The following is a 16,734-nucleotide window of genomic DNA, read 5'->3' as shown; positions in this document are numbered from 1 at the left end:
ATTATTTAAAATTAATTATCATATGCTTATTATGTCAAAAACGATTATTAAAATCTAAATAATTATATTGATGGATGAATGAAGGGGAATTTAATTTTAAAAAAATAAATGATTATACATTTTTTTTATGTTTTATCTAATAAACTCTTTTTTTTAACACCTGGTTAATTATCTAGGATACGTGATAAGCTTAATAGATTACTTTTTCGTGGACTTTAATCAATTCTTAGCCCAGAGGAAATACAATTGTATATTGTTAGAATAATAATTTAATAAGTTTTTTTAAATATTTCTTAAATTATATCTAACGTAAGAACCGCTTGAGAGTGCATATCGAGTGGAGGACGGAATTGCAAGGAAATAGAAATAATGAATTTCCCCGACTGTCAATCGAACCCGTAACTGTCGTGCATTCACTCTCAGACACTATCTGCGCTGTGCCACGATGGCCAACACTAACGGAAGATGTTTCTACAAAAACATATTTTTAAATATTTACTTTAGATAGAGATAATGAATCAATTTAAAGTTTAAAGTTAAATATATTTTTTATATAATAATTTATTATACATAAGATTATCTTTCTATAGCAATGAAATCCATATCAATGTCGGTCACATACATGTGTCAAATAAAGTAAATGGAGAAACAAATTGTGATGACATACATACTGATTTTATTTTATTGTGTAAAAAGATAGTCATTTAAATATTTTCTTGCATCATATATACATATGTCATTATTATACAATTATAAATTTAATATAATTTGAGTTACAATTTATCTTATTTTTTTATATAGGTATTCATTTTCAAAAAAAAAACTGTACATAAAATAAAAATAACTTATTTCACCATTTTGTCCTAAAGCGACCTCTGTACGTACTTAGCGACGATGCTGGTCTGAGAGATTCTGAAACATTTGTACTTCTCAAATGCTTTAGTAGATGGCGTTAACAAACGTATATAGTTTATTTGCAAATAGGTACAAAACATAATAGAATATAGTCTGCGAAGTCTAAACTGAGCTTTGAATTTGTGTGTGTTCATATAGTGAAGGTGTGAAGTCATAGTCCTCTTGTACTGATAGCAGTTTCACATGTTTAATGCTTAATAGTTTTTTTGTGCAATTAAATAAAAGTGCTAAATAAAGTTGGCACTATCACTGTAAAACAATGAGAAAATGTACATATGTGGCCAAGCCAAAAAATGAACACTACGCTCTCTTTGTTGATATGACGAAAAGATTAATTATTAACTCAAATGACACATATGAGAGTAAAAATATGAGGATGTAAGAAGAAATGACATAATTTTTTAATGTTGGGATTTTTTTTATTGATTTCTAATCATTTTATTATTTAAAGTTTTTTTTTCTTCTTTTCTTCTATAATCGCTCACGAATGCAAGCTCATCTTAAACCTCGCGAACTGCTTACTTAGAAACTATAGCTCTACAACAAAATATATTTTCTTAAAATTTTAATGCAATAAACATACCTACAATTAAATTAATAATAAAGAGATAAATAAAACTCTCAGAGTACATATTGTTAAATATATTTTTATTTTACATCCAACATTTTAAGTATTATCGGTATTTAAACATCTGATAGCAGATGATAAAGAATATCTTCATATTAAAATTTTCTCATATGGCAGGGAACTTATTAGAATTTTTCAATAAAAATTTAACAATAAAGCTTTCATAAATTTGAGCGTAGACTTGAACAGGTAGGTACCTAATGCAAGTGCAAGTGCACCTACACTCACTAACAACATTAAGAACTAGAAGCGTTTCACGTTTCCCACAGAACGTTTATTGTTATTTACACTACACTACGTCTGGCGGCCGCGTGGCCCTGTGCACTGGCGTCGGCCCGTCGGGAGCGTAAGAGGGGTTCGTGTCACCCCTCTCTGAATCTACATACCCGGCGTTTTCTATAATCCTGCATCTGGCTGTATCGGGTTCGCGTTCCACGTACAATAGATGAGCTGGTCTTCCTCCCATTGCAGATAGGTTGTTAGGTGCAGTTCGTGTGATAGAACCTTCACGTAGGGCCACTGATCCTCGTTTTCTTTCCGGTGCGGGAGATCCTCGATATTCTGATGTATCAGGCCGCTTGCAACGTAATAATTTAGCAAATGCAGCGCGAAATCCTGCGTTTTTCCATGCATATATTAGAGGGTTTATGCCAGAATTAGACATGGCAAGGGACGATGTAAGACGGTATAAGATCGGGCTATGTAGCTTTGCGATTGGTAACGTCTGAGCGCATGACACCACAACGAATGGCATCCAGCAAATTGAGAATGATCCTAGAACTAACAGGACCACCTGGAATTCAAAAAAAAAAACGTTAAATTTATATGAGATAAAAAATATAAATATCCTTATTACAAATCTAACTAAGTTATATATTACAATTACTTTACCTGTATGCTTTTCCAATCGTTGGCTCCGGTCGGGCAGCACGTATTGGCCCGCATGCGGCGCGCGTGACACGTGGCCTCGCGCCATATCCTCCAGTACAAAATGAACATCACCATCCAGATGAGTGAGAACATTGGCGCTAGGATGCTAGTCGTATACGTTTTTGGTACCACCTGGAAAAAATAGAAAATGAATAATTATTATAAGATTATATGAGTTTGTAAAGTATATTTTTCATTACTTAATTATTTACATAAAAGCCTAGCTAGCTTTTTATATATTTTAAAGGCCTATTAGAAGAAAATAATTGATGTTTTATGCAAGTTGGCAGTCTAACCCGCAAACCCCCATGTGCTATCAGATATAATGCTATATGTTATATGCTAAATGATATATATATATATATTAAAATAATTTACCATGTTCATTTCGCAACTAACACCATCGTGCCAGTCGTTCCAAAACATTGGTATGCAACTTATGCACACCGCTATTGACCAGGTAGCGCTCATCAGTAGCCGCGTCGCCAGCTTCGTCAAATAGCGACTGTAGTGTAATGGGTGCACGATGGCTATGTACCTGTAATATATCGTAATTTACAATATTTATGTTAATTTTATATACATTTTGTTTGCATGAACCTAAAAATTTGCATCGCGTGCAGCTTTCATTGATTTTCGATATTAGTTTTTGTATATGTACCTATAAATACAGGATTTAATACTGTGACAATATTTTCGTACCTGTCTACGGCGATGGCGATGATGTTGTAAATGGAGGCGAGACACGCGAGTATTATGAGTATGAACCTCATCAGACACGACCATTTGATCTTGCCGAAGTCATCGTCGAGGTAGAAGACAAGATGGTAGGGCAGAGTGAGGCCCACCATCAGGTCCGATATGGCTAGGTTCAGCACGAATTGGTTCGACACTAGCGAGGACAGGCGGCGGCTCATCGTGACGGCGAGGATGGTGAGGGTGTTTCCGCTGACGATGAGAAGCATGAGGGCGCCGTCGACGATGCTCCATGCCCAGAAGTTGTACAAGTCCGGCGTGACCGCCTCCGTCGCGTTCCACCACTCGTCACTCTCGTTGCCCAGTACAACGTCCATAACATCGTGGGTCGCGGCCGCCAGCGACCCCCACTCGGACTGATTCGACGTCGTGGTCGAATTTTACGCGCACATTGTCTCGATTTTTAACACTATACGCGTTTTATACGCACTAGCATCTATAGTCTTTTTACACATTATACGTAAACACGAGCTGGCGTTACTCATTTCCGCCGTGGATGGCACCTGAAAAAAAAATACATGTTATAAATATGAAAAATCCTGAAGTTTATTAAGTTGCATGGTTCTTAAGTGATGATGGGAAATTAAGGCTGCCGTCTGCCACATAAAAATATTGTGTATTGAGTTACATATATCGCTAATTACACTTAAAACTGAGTGCCTCGCCATCGATGATACATTAGATTTGAGGGTGAAAATCAATTTCTACCAAAATACATTTAAGAAATTTACTCCAATATTCACGGAATATTATTATATAAATATTCATTATAGCTTTCGTCTGCGGCTAGCGGCTACGCCCGCATGTCAAATGGATATAACTAACAGTTGTGTATGACACTAGACATTCAAAGCCCGAGGTAACTCTGACCGCAGGTACCTACTTGCATTGAAAGTATAAACGATCTAATAAGTATAAAATTAAGTATATACTCCTATATTTCTTAACCTTAATAGATTAAAGTGAAGTGGTTGCTAGTAAGCAACCTATAGCAACCCTATAGCAACCTATAGGGAAATCAATGTAACACTGTGACATTAGCTAAATGTCGACATAAAAGTCTTATACACTCGTAGCGGCTTATAACGTATTCTTCAAGGACAAATGACATACATTAAATCTGACACTAAATTGGATTAACTGTTATTTGTTTTGTCTTAAACATTTTAATGTTGGTATATTATCTATACTAATATAATAAAGCGGAAGAGTTTGTTTGTTTGTTTGTTTGTTTGTTTGTTTGTTTGAACGCTAAGATCTCTGGATCTACTGGATCGATTTACTTTGTTTTTGTTTTGTATGAAAGCTGCATTCTTCAGAAGTGCTATAGGCTATATAACATTACATTACACATACATACTAATAAATTAAAATACTTTCTAATTTGACATGCAATTTATTCTGCCATGTTAATAACAACCGTCGTCGCTACGCGACCGCGTTCGTTACCGCGTCATAATATAATAAAGCGGAAGAGTTTGTTTGTTTGTTTGTTTGAACGCTAAGATCTCTGGATCTACTGGATCGATTTACTTTGTTTTTGTTTTGTATGAAAGCTGCATTCTTCAGAAGTGCTATAGGCTATATAACATTACATTACACATACATACTAATAAATTAAAATACTTTCTAATTTGACATGCAATTTATTCTGCCATGTTAATAACAACCGTCGTCGCTACGCGACCGCGTTCGTTACCGCGTCATTTTGATATTTATCCTTATGAAAATAAATATAATAGTCACTTTTAGCATTTCATCTAGATTAAAATTATATTTCTATAGAAATTATATTCTTATATTTCAAGCAGGCGTAGCCGCGTCCGGGCCCGCTAGTAGTAAATAAAATACAGTTATATCACTAAATTTACTATTCCTGTTCCCAAAAAAATTCTGTTATGTATTAATATTAGTACATACTGAAAGACACAAGTAATAATAAGAAAAGAGAATTTACCCTCCGATACTAGAAACCTGAAAAGGACTTGTTTTGAATTATGTGACATTTACATTTTTAGTATGGTTATCAACATATCTAAAGCAAATATTTAAGTAAACCTCAAATACAGACGAACGCAAAACAGTTCATTAAAATAATTGGGATCGAAGAGAATGTTGATTAATGGGAATTCTGCTGTGGCTTTTAGATGCCGTTACGATAAATCACTCGTCACCGGGACGTACTGTACACGCCGTTCATTCAATTTACAGAAATTACAATATGGTTTACGCTGCTGATGCCAAAGATAGAATGAAATAGATAGATAGATATTTTACTGAAATTACATATATATAATATGGAAGCTATTGTGCCACAACGATTGTATATAACCAATTGTTTTTATTTGTTCGTTTTGGTAAACAAAGTGCGGCATTGTTGAGGATGTAGGTGAAGCTGTAAAAACTATATTAAAAGTTAATCGTAGCAGGATTTGAACCTGCGTAAAACGTTAAACCATTTAAACTTAGTTGTCCCACCATTTACAGTTGTTTGTTAAATAAAAAGATTTTATTTATCTGAGATCTGGGCGAGGTCCGTTAAATTATTTATAAGCTGTATTCTGTTCACAATAACGTTTAGGCTGTGAGTTATTCAGTCGAATCTAATATTTTAAGACACTGTTGAATATTTACTTAGAGCTATCTGTAAACAACTCGTGTACAAGACTAAAACCTCTTTGTTAATAGATTTGTCTAGAGAAGTCCTTTCTAGGGCGCGTTCTAAGGAAAATTGTTTGTATTCTGGTCGCGGATCGCTTATTGCTACATTAGGTTATTATATGCCCTTTCGAAGTACCCACGGTGAGAATCAATGCAACTCGTTTGTATGCAACAGCTTGTTCCAATGGATTGCATTTTATTTGACAGGCGCTACGTTCTGACCGAGTACCGAGTTTTATATAGACAAATAACTTTTATTTATTAAATCACTTAGAATTTTTATATACTTAAATTATTTAAAATATATAAAGTGTTATAGATAAACTAAAAAAAGGTAATGGTAGATACGGGTTAGTGTAAAAAACTTGAATAAATTTAATTTCTAATAACTTGAGCGTAACGGGTTCAAATCTCGCCTCGCTCAGAGCAATAAGCCTTATTATTTTAGCTATATATTTCTAAGAAGCGAATGTTAGGGTCCTAATAAGTTTTTTATATATATAAAAAAAATCTACTATACCTAACCTCGAAACTGTGGGAGATATATGAAAATTTAAAAATAATGTTACTAGGAAACTGTAGTTGACTCTATAAATTAAAATATAATTTACTCTATTGAAACAATTGAATTAAGAAAGTTGTAAGCGTCTGAACACGTAAATAATATTACGATAGTGCTCAATTCTAATATTGACCAGCTTGTGCATACATGGCGTGCTGCACCCAATATTTCAATACACTCCTAAGCTATATCAAGAAATAGGAGGTATTTCATTTACTTTACAATCAATTGCAAGAACTGTAATTTTCGAGATTTGTAACGATATTTAATTTTAATTTTGGCGTAAAAAGTAAAAGCTAGAAACTGGAAAATAATAATGTTTTTCAAAGTGGAATTTGAACTCACTATCTTAGACTAAATAATATACCTTAGTTTATATATATGAGGAATATAGCTACTATGGCGTAAACTTTTAAAGACTAGAAAAAAACTTTTTTAATTTTTTTAATGTTATAAAGTATACGGATCCTACATATCGTCATATGTACGTGAGTCAGGCCTACGAAACGTTATATATAGAAGCCATGTAATGTTATTTTATTTAGTCCATTGTCTAACTTCAATGGTTTGTCTACAATTGTATTATAATTGTAACGGATCGATTGCCTCGAAGGACGTTTCTGTGTTGTGAATGACATTGACGAAATATATAGTTTTTTTTAATGTAACGCGTTATCTATATATATAAAATCGAAAGGTCACTCACTCATCACGAAATCTCAGAAACTACATGTGCTAGGAATCTGAAATTTTGCATAGGAGTTACTTATAGGACGTAGGTGCTCGCTAAGACGGGAATTTGCAATATTCGACTTCTAAGGGGGTTGAAAGTTTATATTAAACTTCGTTACTAGAAATGCTAGGAGTCTCAAATTTTGCATTACTCATGGAGACAGAAATTAATAATAACGTAGTTTACGCAGGCGAAGCCGCGGGCGGGCCGCTAGTATAATATTAGTGTATCATTAAGTTTTTTTTTTCGTCGCAAATAGTCTGTATTACATAAGAAAAAGAAAAATCGTTTGCATAGTCAAATGTAAATAAGTACCTAAGTAAGTTTTCGAGATATATAACTCTAAACGCAGGTACTAACAAACACAAAGATAATTTTTCAATTCTAACTCAACGCAACTTTTATTTTTCATATATTTTACGATTTGAGTAATACGCCCCTACATTATTATTTCTCTATAAAATATATAAGAGAACCCGAAACGGACCTACATTATAAATACAAGAAATATTTTCGTTTAACATTTGTTAATCAAATAGTAGTATGAGGATAAACACATACTCGAGGTATCGTGCGTGTTAATTACATTGTTGAAACACGCTTTTACGCATACCTGTCGTAGAGGCACTTATCGTGTCAAATATTCTTTTAACTTACGAATGGCTATGTGTGAAAATTTATTAAGGAAATTAGCAGTTTCCATGGAATTCGATGTATGATGAAATAAATAAATATGTTGTTACGGAGTAGATCTACTATAAAAATGGCATTTAGTCTTAAAAATTTTTAACTTACTGTAAGTAAGGAATTAAAATGAAAAGCGAGATTTATTATAGTTCATACGTACTTATGGTAACACACATGTATTATTTAAAATTAAACATTAAATTCACACTAAATTTTCGGCAGAATTTAGATAAAGTTTTAATATATTGTTTTATATACTATATAAAACTTGTCGAATAATTGACAGAAGAAACTATTGAAAATGAAAGTTGAAATTTGGCCTTAGAAACGTCTTATCGAAATTCGTACGGGTAGGGTAATAAAAAAAATCCAAGTTTAAACAGAGTTGCGGCCTTTAACAAGTATAATTTTCATTATCCACTAGTATATTTAACAATAAAATTGTCAAGATTATTAGTATTTCCTATACAGTAATTGATTCTCATGTGTGCCACTACAGCCGGCACCATGATGTCATCGCATTACACACTTCAAAGATTTCGCGGCACCCTAAATGATTAGACTCATTAGTTAAGCCAACTTATCTCAATTGGTTATCGTGATCTACTTCTTAATTTTGTCGAATAATGTCGGTGGAACTTCCTTGTGGTCAACGATGTTGACCGTTGCTGGTAAATACGCTTTACTAGAGAATTTGTTTGAACAGTAAGTGTATTGGTAAATACGTTGTTTTGGTCTCAAATATTTTGTTTGTTTTTTAATCATATAAGAGACGCGCGCAGGTTCTTAGCCTAGTGACACTGTGGCTGACTAAACGAAATGGTTGTGGGTTCGATTCGATTTTAATCACTCAAGGAAATTAATAATTTTCATTTTTAACCGACTTCTGTAAGAAAAGGGGGTTATCAATTCGACTGTATTTTTTTTTTTTTTTTTTTATTTTTTTTAATTTTTTTTTTATGTTTGTTACCTCATAACTTTTAACTGGGTGGACCGATTTTGATAATTTTTTTTTTATTTGAAAGGTATAGCTTCCCGAATGGTCCCATTTTTTTTTGGTCCATGTCTGACAATGGTATCCATGAGAAAATCACATAAGTCTTAAATTTGCATTATGCATGTGCGCGACTAATAGCCGAATAACTCAATGTCGCGCCAACCGATTTTGATGATTCTTTTTTTATTTGAAAGGATACACTTCAAGGATAATTTGGTGAAAGTTTGGTTAGGTTTCGATTATGGAATCCGGAGAAAATTGAGAAAGTTTGTTTTTTTTGGTCAAAAATTAATTATACTGTAATAGTTACAAGCAAAAACTTTTTAAATTGATGTCAGAAGTGAGATTCCTGATCGTTGCATTTCTTTTCAGCCAATCTCAAAAAAGAGGATGTTCTCATTTTCAACCAACTTCAAAAAAGGGAGATTCCGAATTCACCCGAATACTTTTTATGTTTGTTCTTGTCAATATACCAAAATGTAACTTTGCACAAAAATAATAGCTAATTAAATGAAGTTTTACATAGAACAATCACAACCACTCGTTGACAACCACTACCACCACCATCACCACTCGTTCAAGAAGCATCATTTTAAGATCTACCCATCACTAAAAATCGTAAAATAAATTAATTTTTAACAAAAACAAAAACCGACTTCTAACAACGAACTAAAAAGTGAAAAATAATTATATAAAGATTTTATAATTTTGAAGTCGGTGTCAAACTAATGCTACAACACCTTTACTACAATATCTAATTACTAAGCCTGTTTGTTTTACTTGGCACCGACTTCAAAATTATGAAATCTTTATATAATTATTTTTCACTTTTTAGTTCGTTGTTAGAAGTCGGTTTTTGTTTTTGTTAAAAATTAATTTTGTCACGTTCATTTTCATTTTGGAAACGGCGTTACATGGGGAACAGAGTGCCATAACACGAATATCCTTTGCCTACACTGCGATATACGGGATATACCGTTAAATTAAAAAAAAAACAGATTTCAGAAACCTTTCTCATTGGGTGCATTGTTCATATTTCGTTTGTTAGCATAATAATTCTTTTGGTCTATTTGAGCAAAGTGCAAAGTAAGGAGGGGTAGCTAGATCCTACTCGAAAATCCTCAAAAGGACCAAAAATGATGATGATGTAGAATAATATAGTGTACAAGTATAACATAAAACAAATACAGAGGTTTTTAAGTATTTACAAAAGTTAATTTAGGTTAGTTACACTAATAATTGAATACACTTTTCATACAACAGATGAATAAATAAGTGGTAGTAAGTACTTGTATTGTATATTGTAAACTCAAATAATAGGGTCAATTGTGAAAATTGATTGTTCTTTCTGTATCGACGAGTACTCTCGCCGTATAATGAAACACGAGTAGGTAGACACGTGGGTGGTAGTTGCGGTAATTAAAAATTATTGAAAAATTGCATGTGTTTTTTTTATTGTTACGCGTCTTTTGTAGAGTTGAGGTACGGTGATCCTAGAGTCCTTTAGGTTTTCACTTACCCTATGCAGATATGTCATCGCGTCATTATAACTTTACAAAAAAAAATCATGCTTTTTATGCAGGATAGGCAGAGGGAGCGTAGTATTAAAATCGGAATATCTTCATCACTTTACAGTCAATTTTTGAGATAATGCATGTTAAGTGGCGGAGTTCAACGCCGTGGTTTGTCTTCTTTCCAGAGCGAAGGAATTAAATTAATTAATTCCTCCTAGTACAGGCTAGGGAAAAAAAACCTCAAAGCGAGAATCCTTATCACAAATATTACGGAAATGTTAATGTTTCGAGAAGGGTTTAAATTCAAATCTACACCCATCGCGTAAACAATTACACACTCCCCAATTATACTATGAGAAAAAAAGAACCATATATAGATATATTGTATATATATAATGAATTTATGTGTTGCCATACGGTAAGGTATTGGTCGGTGGCGATGGTAGATGGGGGTGACGGTATTACAGATTCATGTTGCGGCCCGAAGGGCTTCCACGTCAATGTTCCGAAGGCTATATGGCGGAGGTCGTTGATTTACTAAGGTGATATTTATGAAACTAAAGTTATTTATGAAGCTTTTGTTAGGCGGTAGCTTTGCCTTGAAATTGAAACTGAAAGTTTGTGAAATGTTTTTTTGTTTGTTTGTATACGATACCAATAAGCAATACTTATTAATTTGTGTTATTTTCATTAATATTATATAAATTTGTATGAACTTTAGAAACGATGATTGTGGGTTCAATCTCCATTGGGGGAATAAATGGCTTTTTTCTCGTTCTGATAACAGGACGTGATAACAAGAAGTGAGCTGTAATGTTCTACATGGGGAACAGATTGCCCTAACAGAAGGTTCCCTCTACCTCTACACTGTTTTATGCGAGATGCAGCGTGAATCCAAAAAAATATGATTATTTACTATACTACTACTAAAATACTATAAACAATTGAAAATATTTACAATTATTAATATATTTTATTAGTATTAGCTGTTCTAAATGTGCCTTAGTAATGTGATTACAAAAGTCAATTACGTACAATCGTCTGAATGAATGAGTTTGAATGGTATCGGCCATGTTTATTGACATTATAGCTTTAATCTAGTCGTGCTCAATACAAATGTATTAACTATATTGTTTAATTTTATCTTCACCTTTTGTCTATTTAGATGAGTCTTTTAGCGTCTGGCTGTAAACGCGTGGGTTGTGGGTTTGATTTCCACTCGGAAGATTTTAATTATTTTCATATCTTCACTCCGACAACAAGTCATAAATTGTGTAGAAAATGGGAAACGGAATGTCTAAACACTAGGTCTCAGGCCTACTCTACTAAATGCGGTATACAAAGTGAAGTTAAAAAATGTAGTAAAAAATAAGATAATATACTGTATTTCTTTTTCGTTGTATCCCTAGATCGCTTGTAACGTAATTTTCGATTTATGGTTAATTCAGTTTCAATTCGGTGAATTCTATTGGACGTCGATCTGCTTTGTTATTCAGTACATTCTCGATGTGCAATATCATGTGTTAGGAATTTTGCCAATCTTACAATGTATTAGGAATTTCCTTTCTTAATGGACGCTATTTAATTATCTTTGAAACTAGCGGCCTGTTCTGGTGTATGTTTATATAATATAATATAGTTTTTTTCATATAAATACAAGATTGTTATGAAGTAACTGTTTAGAATCGTGCCAAATTTACTCTTGAAATTTCATCAAAATCGATTGAGCACTTTTCAATATTAGTCTAAAACGACAAACATACAGAATAATAAAAATAAGATTTCGATAACGAACAGCTATCTATATGTTATTTATTTTATATTATTTTAGTATTATATGTTTTACTTATTCTTTTGTTTTTTCATTCAAGCCATATCTTCACCAAACTGACTAGTTGGTTCTGCACGTGTTCTTCCCGAGCTTTAGTCGTGAGTAATGAGGCGTTATTGTGAGTCCAAGGGCAAACGAATACTTAGTTCAAAGCAAATAAACTCACCGCCTTTGACACGGTGCATTTTAGATTTTTTACCAGCAAAATTGTACTAACTCTAATAGAATACAACGGAAGCTTTTTCTTGTATAATGATAATATTTGTTGTCAGCTTCACGCTGTATCCCGCACACTGCAGGGTAGGCAGAGGGAACCTAGTGTTAAGACACCCGTTCCCCACTTTCTGCCGAATTCTGGAGGCTTTGAGTGTTAAATGGCGGAACTCAACGCCGCACTTTGCTCCTGTTATGAGGGCGGAGAAATGAAACTCACACCCGTTGTTTTTACAATCAAACGGTACGCCACTGCGTCACTGCTCAATATTATTTGAAACTTTGTACATATTATACGTGTGTATTAATCTAGAAAGATAAACAATTTTCAAACATAGAGGTTTTCTCCCAACGGGGTACAAGATTGGGTGAAATTGGTTTTACAATTGTTCGAAGTTTGTGTAAAACTTGATAATTTATTTTATCTTCTCCTATACTTGTAGTGATTAAACATTTTTATTATTACCGATTTCAAAAGGAGGAGGTTCTTTCTCAATTCGGTTGGTATATTTTTTATAGCTTATTTATAATTTTTGAACATAAAAAGTAAGAACTTAGTAATTTATCAATGTCTACCCAATTTAATGTCTTCTTAGATGTTATGCGTTTGTGATCGTGGTGGCTTTGTGGTATGAAGTGAGATTGTGAACTCGGTTATTGTGGGTTCCATCATTTCCTCGCTCTAATAGATACATACAAATATATCCAATATTCTAGACAACGCTATAAAATTATCACTTTACTAAGTATTTTTTAGAACACTAGTACTTTTTCAAAATAATTAAAACTAGAACTTCTTTGAGCATTTTTATTTGACATTATATTTTTTTTTTTGCAATTTTCACTAATTTCCTATTATGAAAAATTTAAAGCTTCGTTTAGCTGAAATAGTGAAATATTCTCCACAGCTACAGTACAATATGGTGTTTCTGTTTATCTTTTCAAAGTTTCTGAATACAAGTGTATGTATGAATCGGTAAAGTAGCGAGTTGTGTGCGGTGTGCGTGAAATGAGTTTCGTTAGCCGGCAGCTCTATTGTTGACCTTTCGGTGTCGACGTTTGAAATATGAAATTTATATTTTGAATCTACCGACAGAATGCCATTATAATATAACCCAAGCAAAAATTATATTAACATCTATATATAAGGTCTCGAGTTATTATGTTAATTTTGCTTTTTTTTAAAAAATATTTTATTTACATTTTAATTGCTGCTTCTTGTGTTAAAATCGTGTTAAAATTAATTTATTCTTATAATAATGCTCTCTCGTTAATTGCTGTGGTCACACAGAGACTAGCAGTGACACTTCACTATAATCTCAAGTGTTGATTGTTGTTAAATTCCTTTTTTTTTTATAAAATTAAACCAATTACTTATAAAACATATAGCCACTGTACTAAAGTGGTGTTTACTTTGTAGTTAGTTAGGCAACGTAGTGCTAAGACACTGCGTTTCACACGGAATTCAACATTGCGCTAGGTCTTGTTATCAGAGCTAGGAAATAAAAAGAATTCGTCCTCGAATAGGAATCAAACCTGCAATCTTCGTCACAGCGCAAGTGAATCGAAAATCTGTGAGAACGGCTTTTCCTGTTTGTAAAATCCCACCAGTAACTCATCGATTCAGTCGAGATGCATTCCAAATAAAGATCTCAACGGCTGAAATGTAATTTCTGTCTCGTTTGGAATGTTTGTGCTCTCCGGAAGTCGGTTCTGATGGACTCGACTCCCTTGCTTTCAGATATTGCCATTTGCCTTGACGTTGATTATTTTTGGTATTATTTGGTATTATGAATTTCTTGATTTGTTTTTGTAAATAGTATTAAAGGATTATTTCAATATATTAATGTAAACTTCGAACCGAATCTTATTTTTCTGTAGGGTATCTGTAGCGTAGATTTTCTCCAAAATCTGTAATGTTTCAGTTTTAATATACCAAATATTATACTTGATATTAAAATTAAATTTTACTAAACAATCAACCTAACTTATGATAATTCGATATATTACATTTCGTAAAAAAACTATAACATTTTATAATCAATTCATCACTTTGCCTTTATTAAATTATTCTTTCCTATTGCCTCATTGCTAAATATTTTTACAAAGAAAAACAGCATATATTAAGATATTGGAACAATTGACCTCTATACAGTGATTTGTGAAGATTTTAGTATTCAAGTGCATTAAACCCGTACATCTGGTGTATTTCATAGTAGCGGTCGATGGCGCGACATATTCAATGCACGAGCTATGATAATTTCGCGGATAAATATCTCAAGGTCAATCCGACCTACATTGCAGCCAGCCTGCACGCGTTCGGTTCATTTTCCTACCGCAATGTTTGCCCAGTGAGGGAAAACAATAAGCTGTGTTAGGAAAAACTCCAGTCAAGGGCATTTACTTTGTAAACGCCCTTTTATTTTGTTTTTTTGTGGAGCCTGGGGATTTACGATAAGGTTTAGTGATAAGACACTCTGGTTTTTACTTCCGATCTGTCACGACCTAAAGCCGCACATTTTCTAATTTAACTGGCTAAACTATAAAGATTTTAATACTAACAATCCTTTTAATAAATATTTACCGTATAACCATCGCGTTAGATACTTTCCACACGGACATAAATTATTTATTTCTCAAAAAAAAAATACTTTCCCTAAAAAGTTGTTATATCTAAATTGGTACATAAGGTTCAGTGCAAATCGACCGGTTACATAAGTGGGGGCGCGGTGTTGCCGAAAGCTTACGTAAGTACGTCTGGAAGCTTTACTGCGAGAGCTGGGGGTTCGCTCCAAGTTACCCCGGATCGCGGGAAAGCTCAAACTTCGACCGCTCGCGAGTCTTACGCGCTAATTACCATATCGGATGCATATCGCATAATTTTAATATACGATTTTAGTCGTAGATATTGAGAACATTTTTTTTATTATTAAATTTTAATAATTTTATAAGTTACATAAATACTTTAATTCAAGATTACTTTAGTTAGAATATATTTGCGATTTGAGAGTTCGTCGAGTAGCGAACTCGATTGCTTTACAAACATACGTGAAACGGACATCGTCAACGGTAGTGTGGACTCCTCGGCGTAGTTTCGTCCGGTGTCAATATTTACTTCGCCGGCAGTACTTACGGCGGCACTCTCTCAGCGCACTTCCCGGCGAAACGAATGTTAATCATCACACCAAGTTATGTGCACTTTGTGTGATTATTGTGTGAACACTACACTTAAACTTTTGCCACTATCAGAAATCGAGGATTTGTTCCTTTTTTTTTTGGAAATTCGCGAGAAGCATGTACGTTCGTCTCGGCGGTCGGCACGCAACTAACGCGGGTGCCGGCTACTCCGAGTGTTGGAGTACGATACTGCCAAATGTGGTTTTTCTTTGGTTTTTGGCCTATGAAAGGGAAAGTTTTGTTTATTTTTCCCAGTTAGTTCGTCTTAATTTAGTTCTTTTATTGCAAAGTAAATTATCGTTTTCATCTAACTTGGCTTCGTATCGACAGTAAAATAAGAAATGAGTTTTTTTTTGTACATTTTTTTACGTTCTATGTAGTGGAGCTTGTCAATTTGATATTTTATAGCTGGAACGCTTTAATAACCTTTCAAGAGCTTTGAAATAAATTAAGTAATTAAACTTTGAATCATTTCAATTTTAACGTTTTATATAAATATTTCGTCGCTACAAGGCTTATGCTTGATGATTTCTGATTTGAAACTATTTCAAGCCATCGTCTCGCAGTGGTAGAAACGTGTGATTGAAATTTTGATTTCCACGCGAGGACTCTCCGTTCCCCACTTTTCGCCCAATTCTTGAGGCTTTTATTACTTAATACCAGAGCGAGGAAATGAAAATTAAAAATGTAACTCATGTGAGAATCGAAGCCGCTATCATCTTTGGTCACCTTTGTACTCCTGCGCCATGACGGCCTCAAATCGCATTGCTAGTATATAAAAAATAGCAACTAAGAAATATATTTACCTGTAGCAGAAAAGCAGATTGTTTTATAAACTTTGTATTAAGCGGCGGCGATGTTAAGTACTTATTGTTATGTGCAGTCATAAAAAAAGCTTCATGCTTTTTCCCGCTTACACATAGGGAACCTAGTGTTAATCGCGCATAGTGTAATATGAAAATAATTTAAATAATAAGTACAGATGTGAAAATTAGGGAACGGAAGTGTCTTAACGGGAAGGGAGTGCTAACTTAACACTAGATTTCCAGGTTCCTTCTGCATACCCTGTTTTGCGCAGGTCTATATATTAATATTACCTGAAAGTCGAGAACGAAGTTGCGCTTAAAGTA

At 33.6% G+C, this 16,734-nt stretch overlaps 2 protein-coding genes across 4 annotated transcripts in view; one reads left to right on the top strand and one right to left on the bottom strand.

Annotated features, from left to right (window-relative positions):
• The window catches only part of nonC (serine/threonine-protein kinase Smg1), a 110,627-nt gene that overhangs the window by 7,444 nt on the left and 86,449 nt on the right, over positions 1 to 16,734 (top strand). The gene's annotated exons all lie outside the window — the stretch shown is intronic.
• On the bottom strand, positions 1,545 to 15,762 carry mAChR-C (muscarinic Acetylcholine Receptor, C-type). Of its 3 annotated transcripts, none has more exons than XM_085188737.1 (5): positions 15,476 to 15,762; positions 3,176 to 3,732; positions 2,852 to 3,011; positions 2,435 to 2,605; positions 1,545 to 2,336 (listed from the first exon to the last, which is right to left on the bottom strand). In XM_085188737.1, exons 2-5 carry the CDS (start codon positions 3,544 to 3,546, stop codon positions 1,833 to 1,835), a joined length of 1,206 nt encoding a protein of 401 aa, XP_085044863.1. In that variant the 5' UTR covers positions 3,547 to 3,732; positions 15,476 to 15,762; the 3' UTR covers positions 1,545 to 1,832. The 3 variants fall into 3 exon arrangements, with proteins under 3 accessions (XP_085044863.1, XP_085044865.1, XP_085044864.1); XM_085188739.1 differs by having other exon boundaries at positions 15,487 to 15,762; XM_085188738.1 differs by having other exon boundaries at positions 15,561 to 15,762.

This window comes from Heliconius melpomene, chromosome 7 (genome assembly GCF_056956725.1).
Source record: "Heliconius melpomene rosina isolate 202511_hmr_F chromosome 7, ASM5695672v1, whole genome shotgun sequence".
NCBI classification, from domain to species: domain Eukaryota; kingdom Metazoa; phylum Arthropoda; class Insecta; order Lepidoptera; family Nymphalidae; genus Heliconius; species Heliconius melpomene.
The sequence above is the reverse complement of the archived record's forward strand: the minus strand, read 5'-3'. Positions and strand labels throughout refer to the sequence as shown.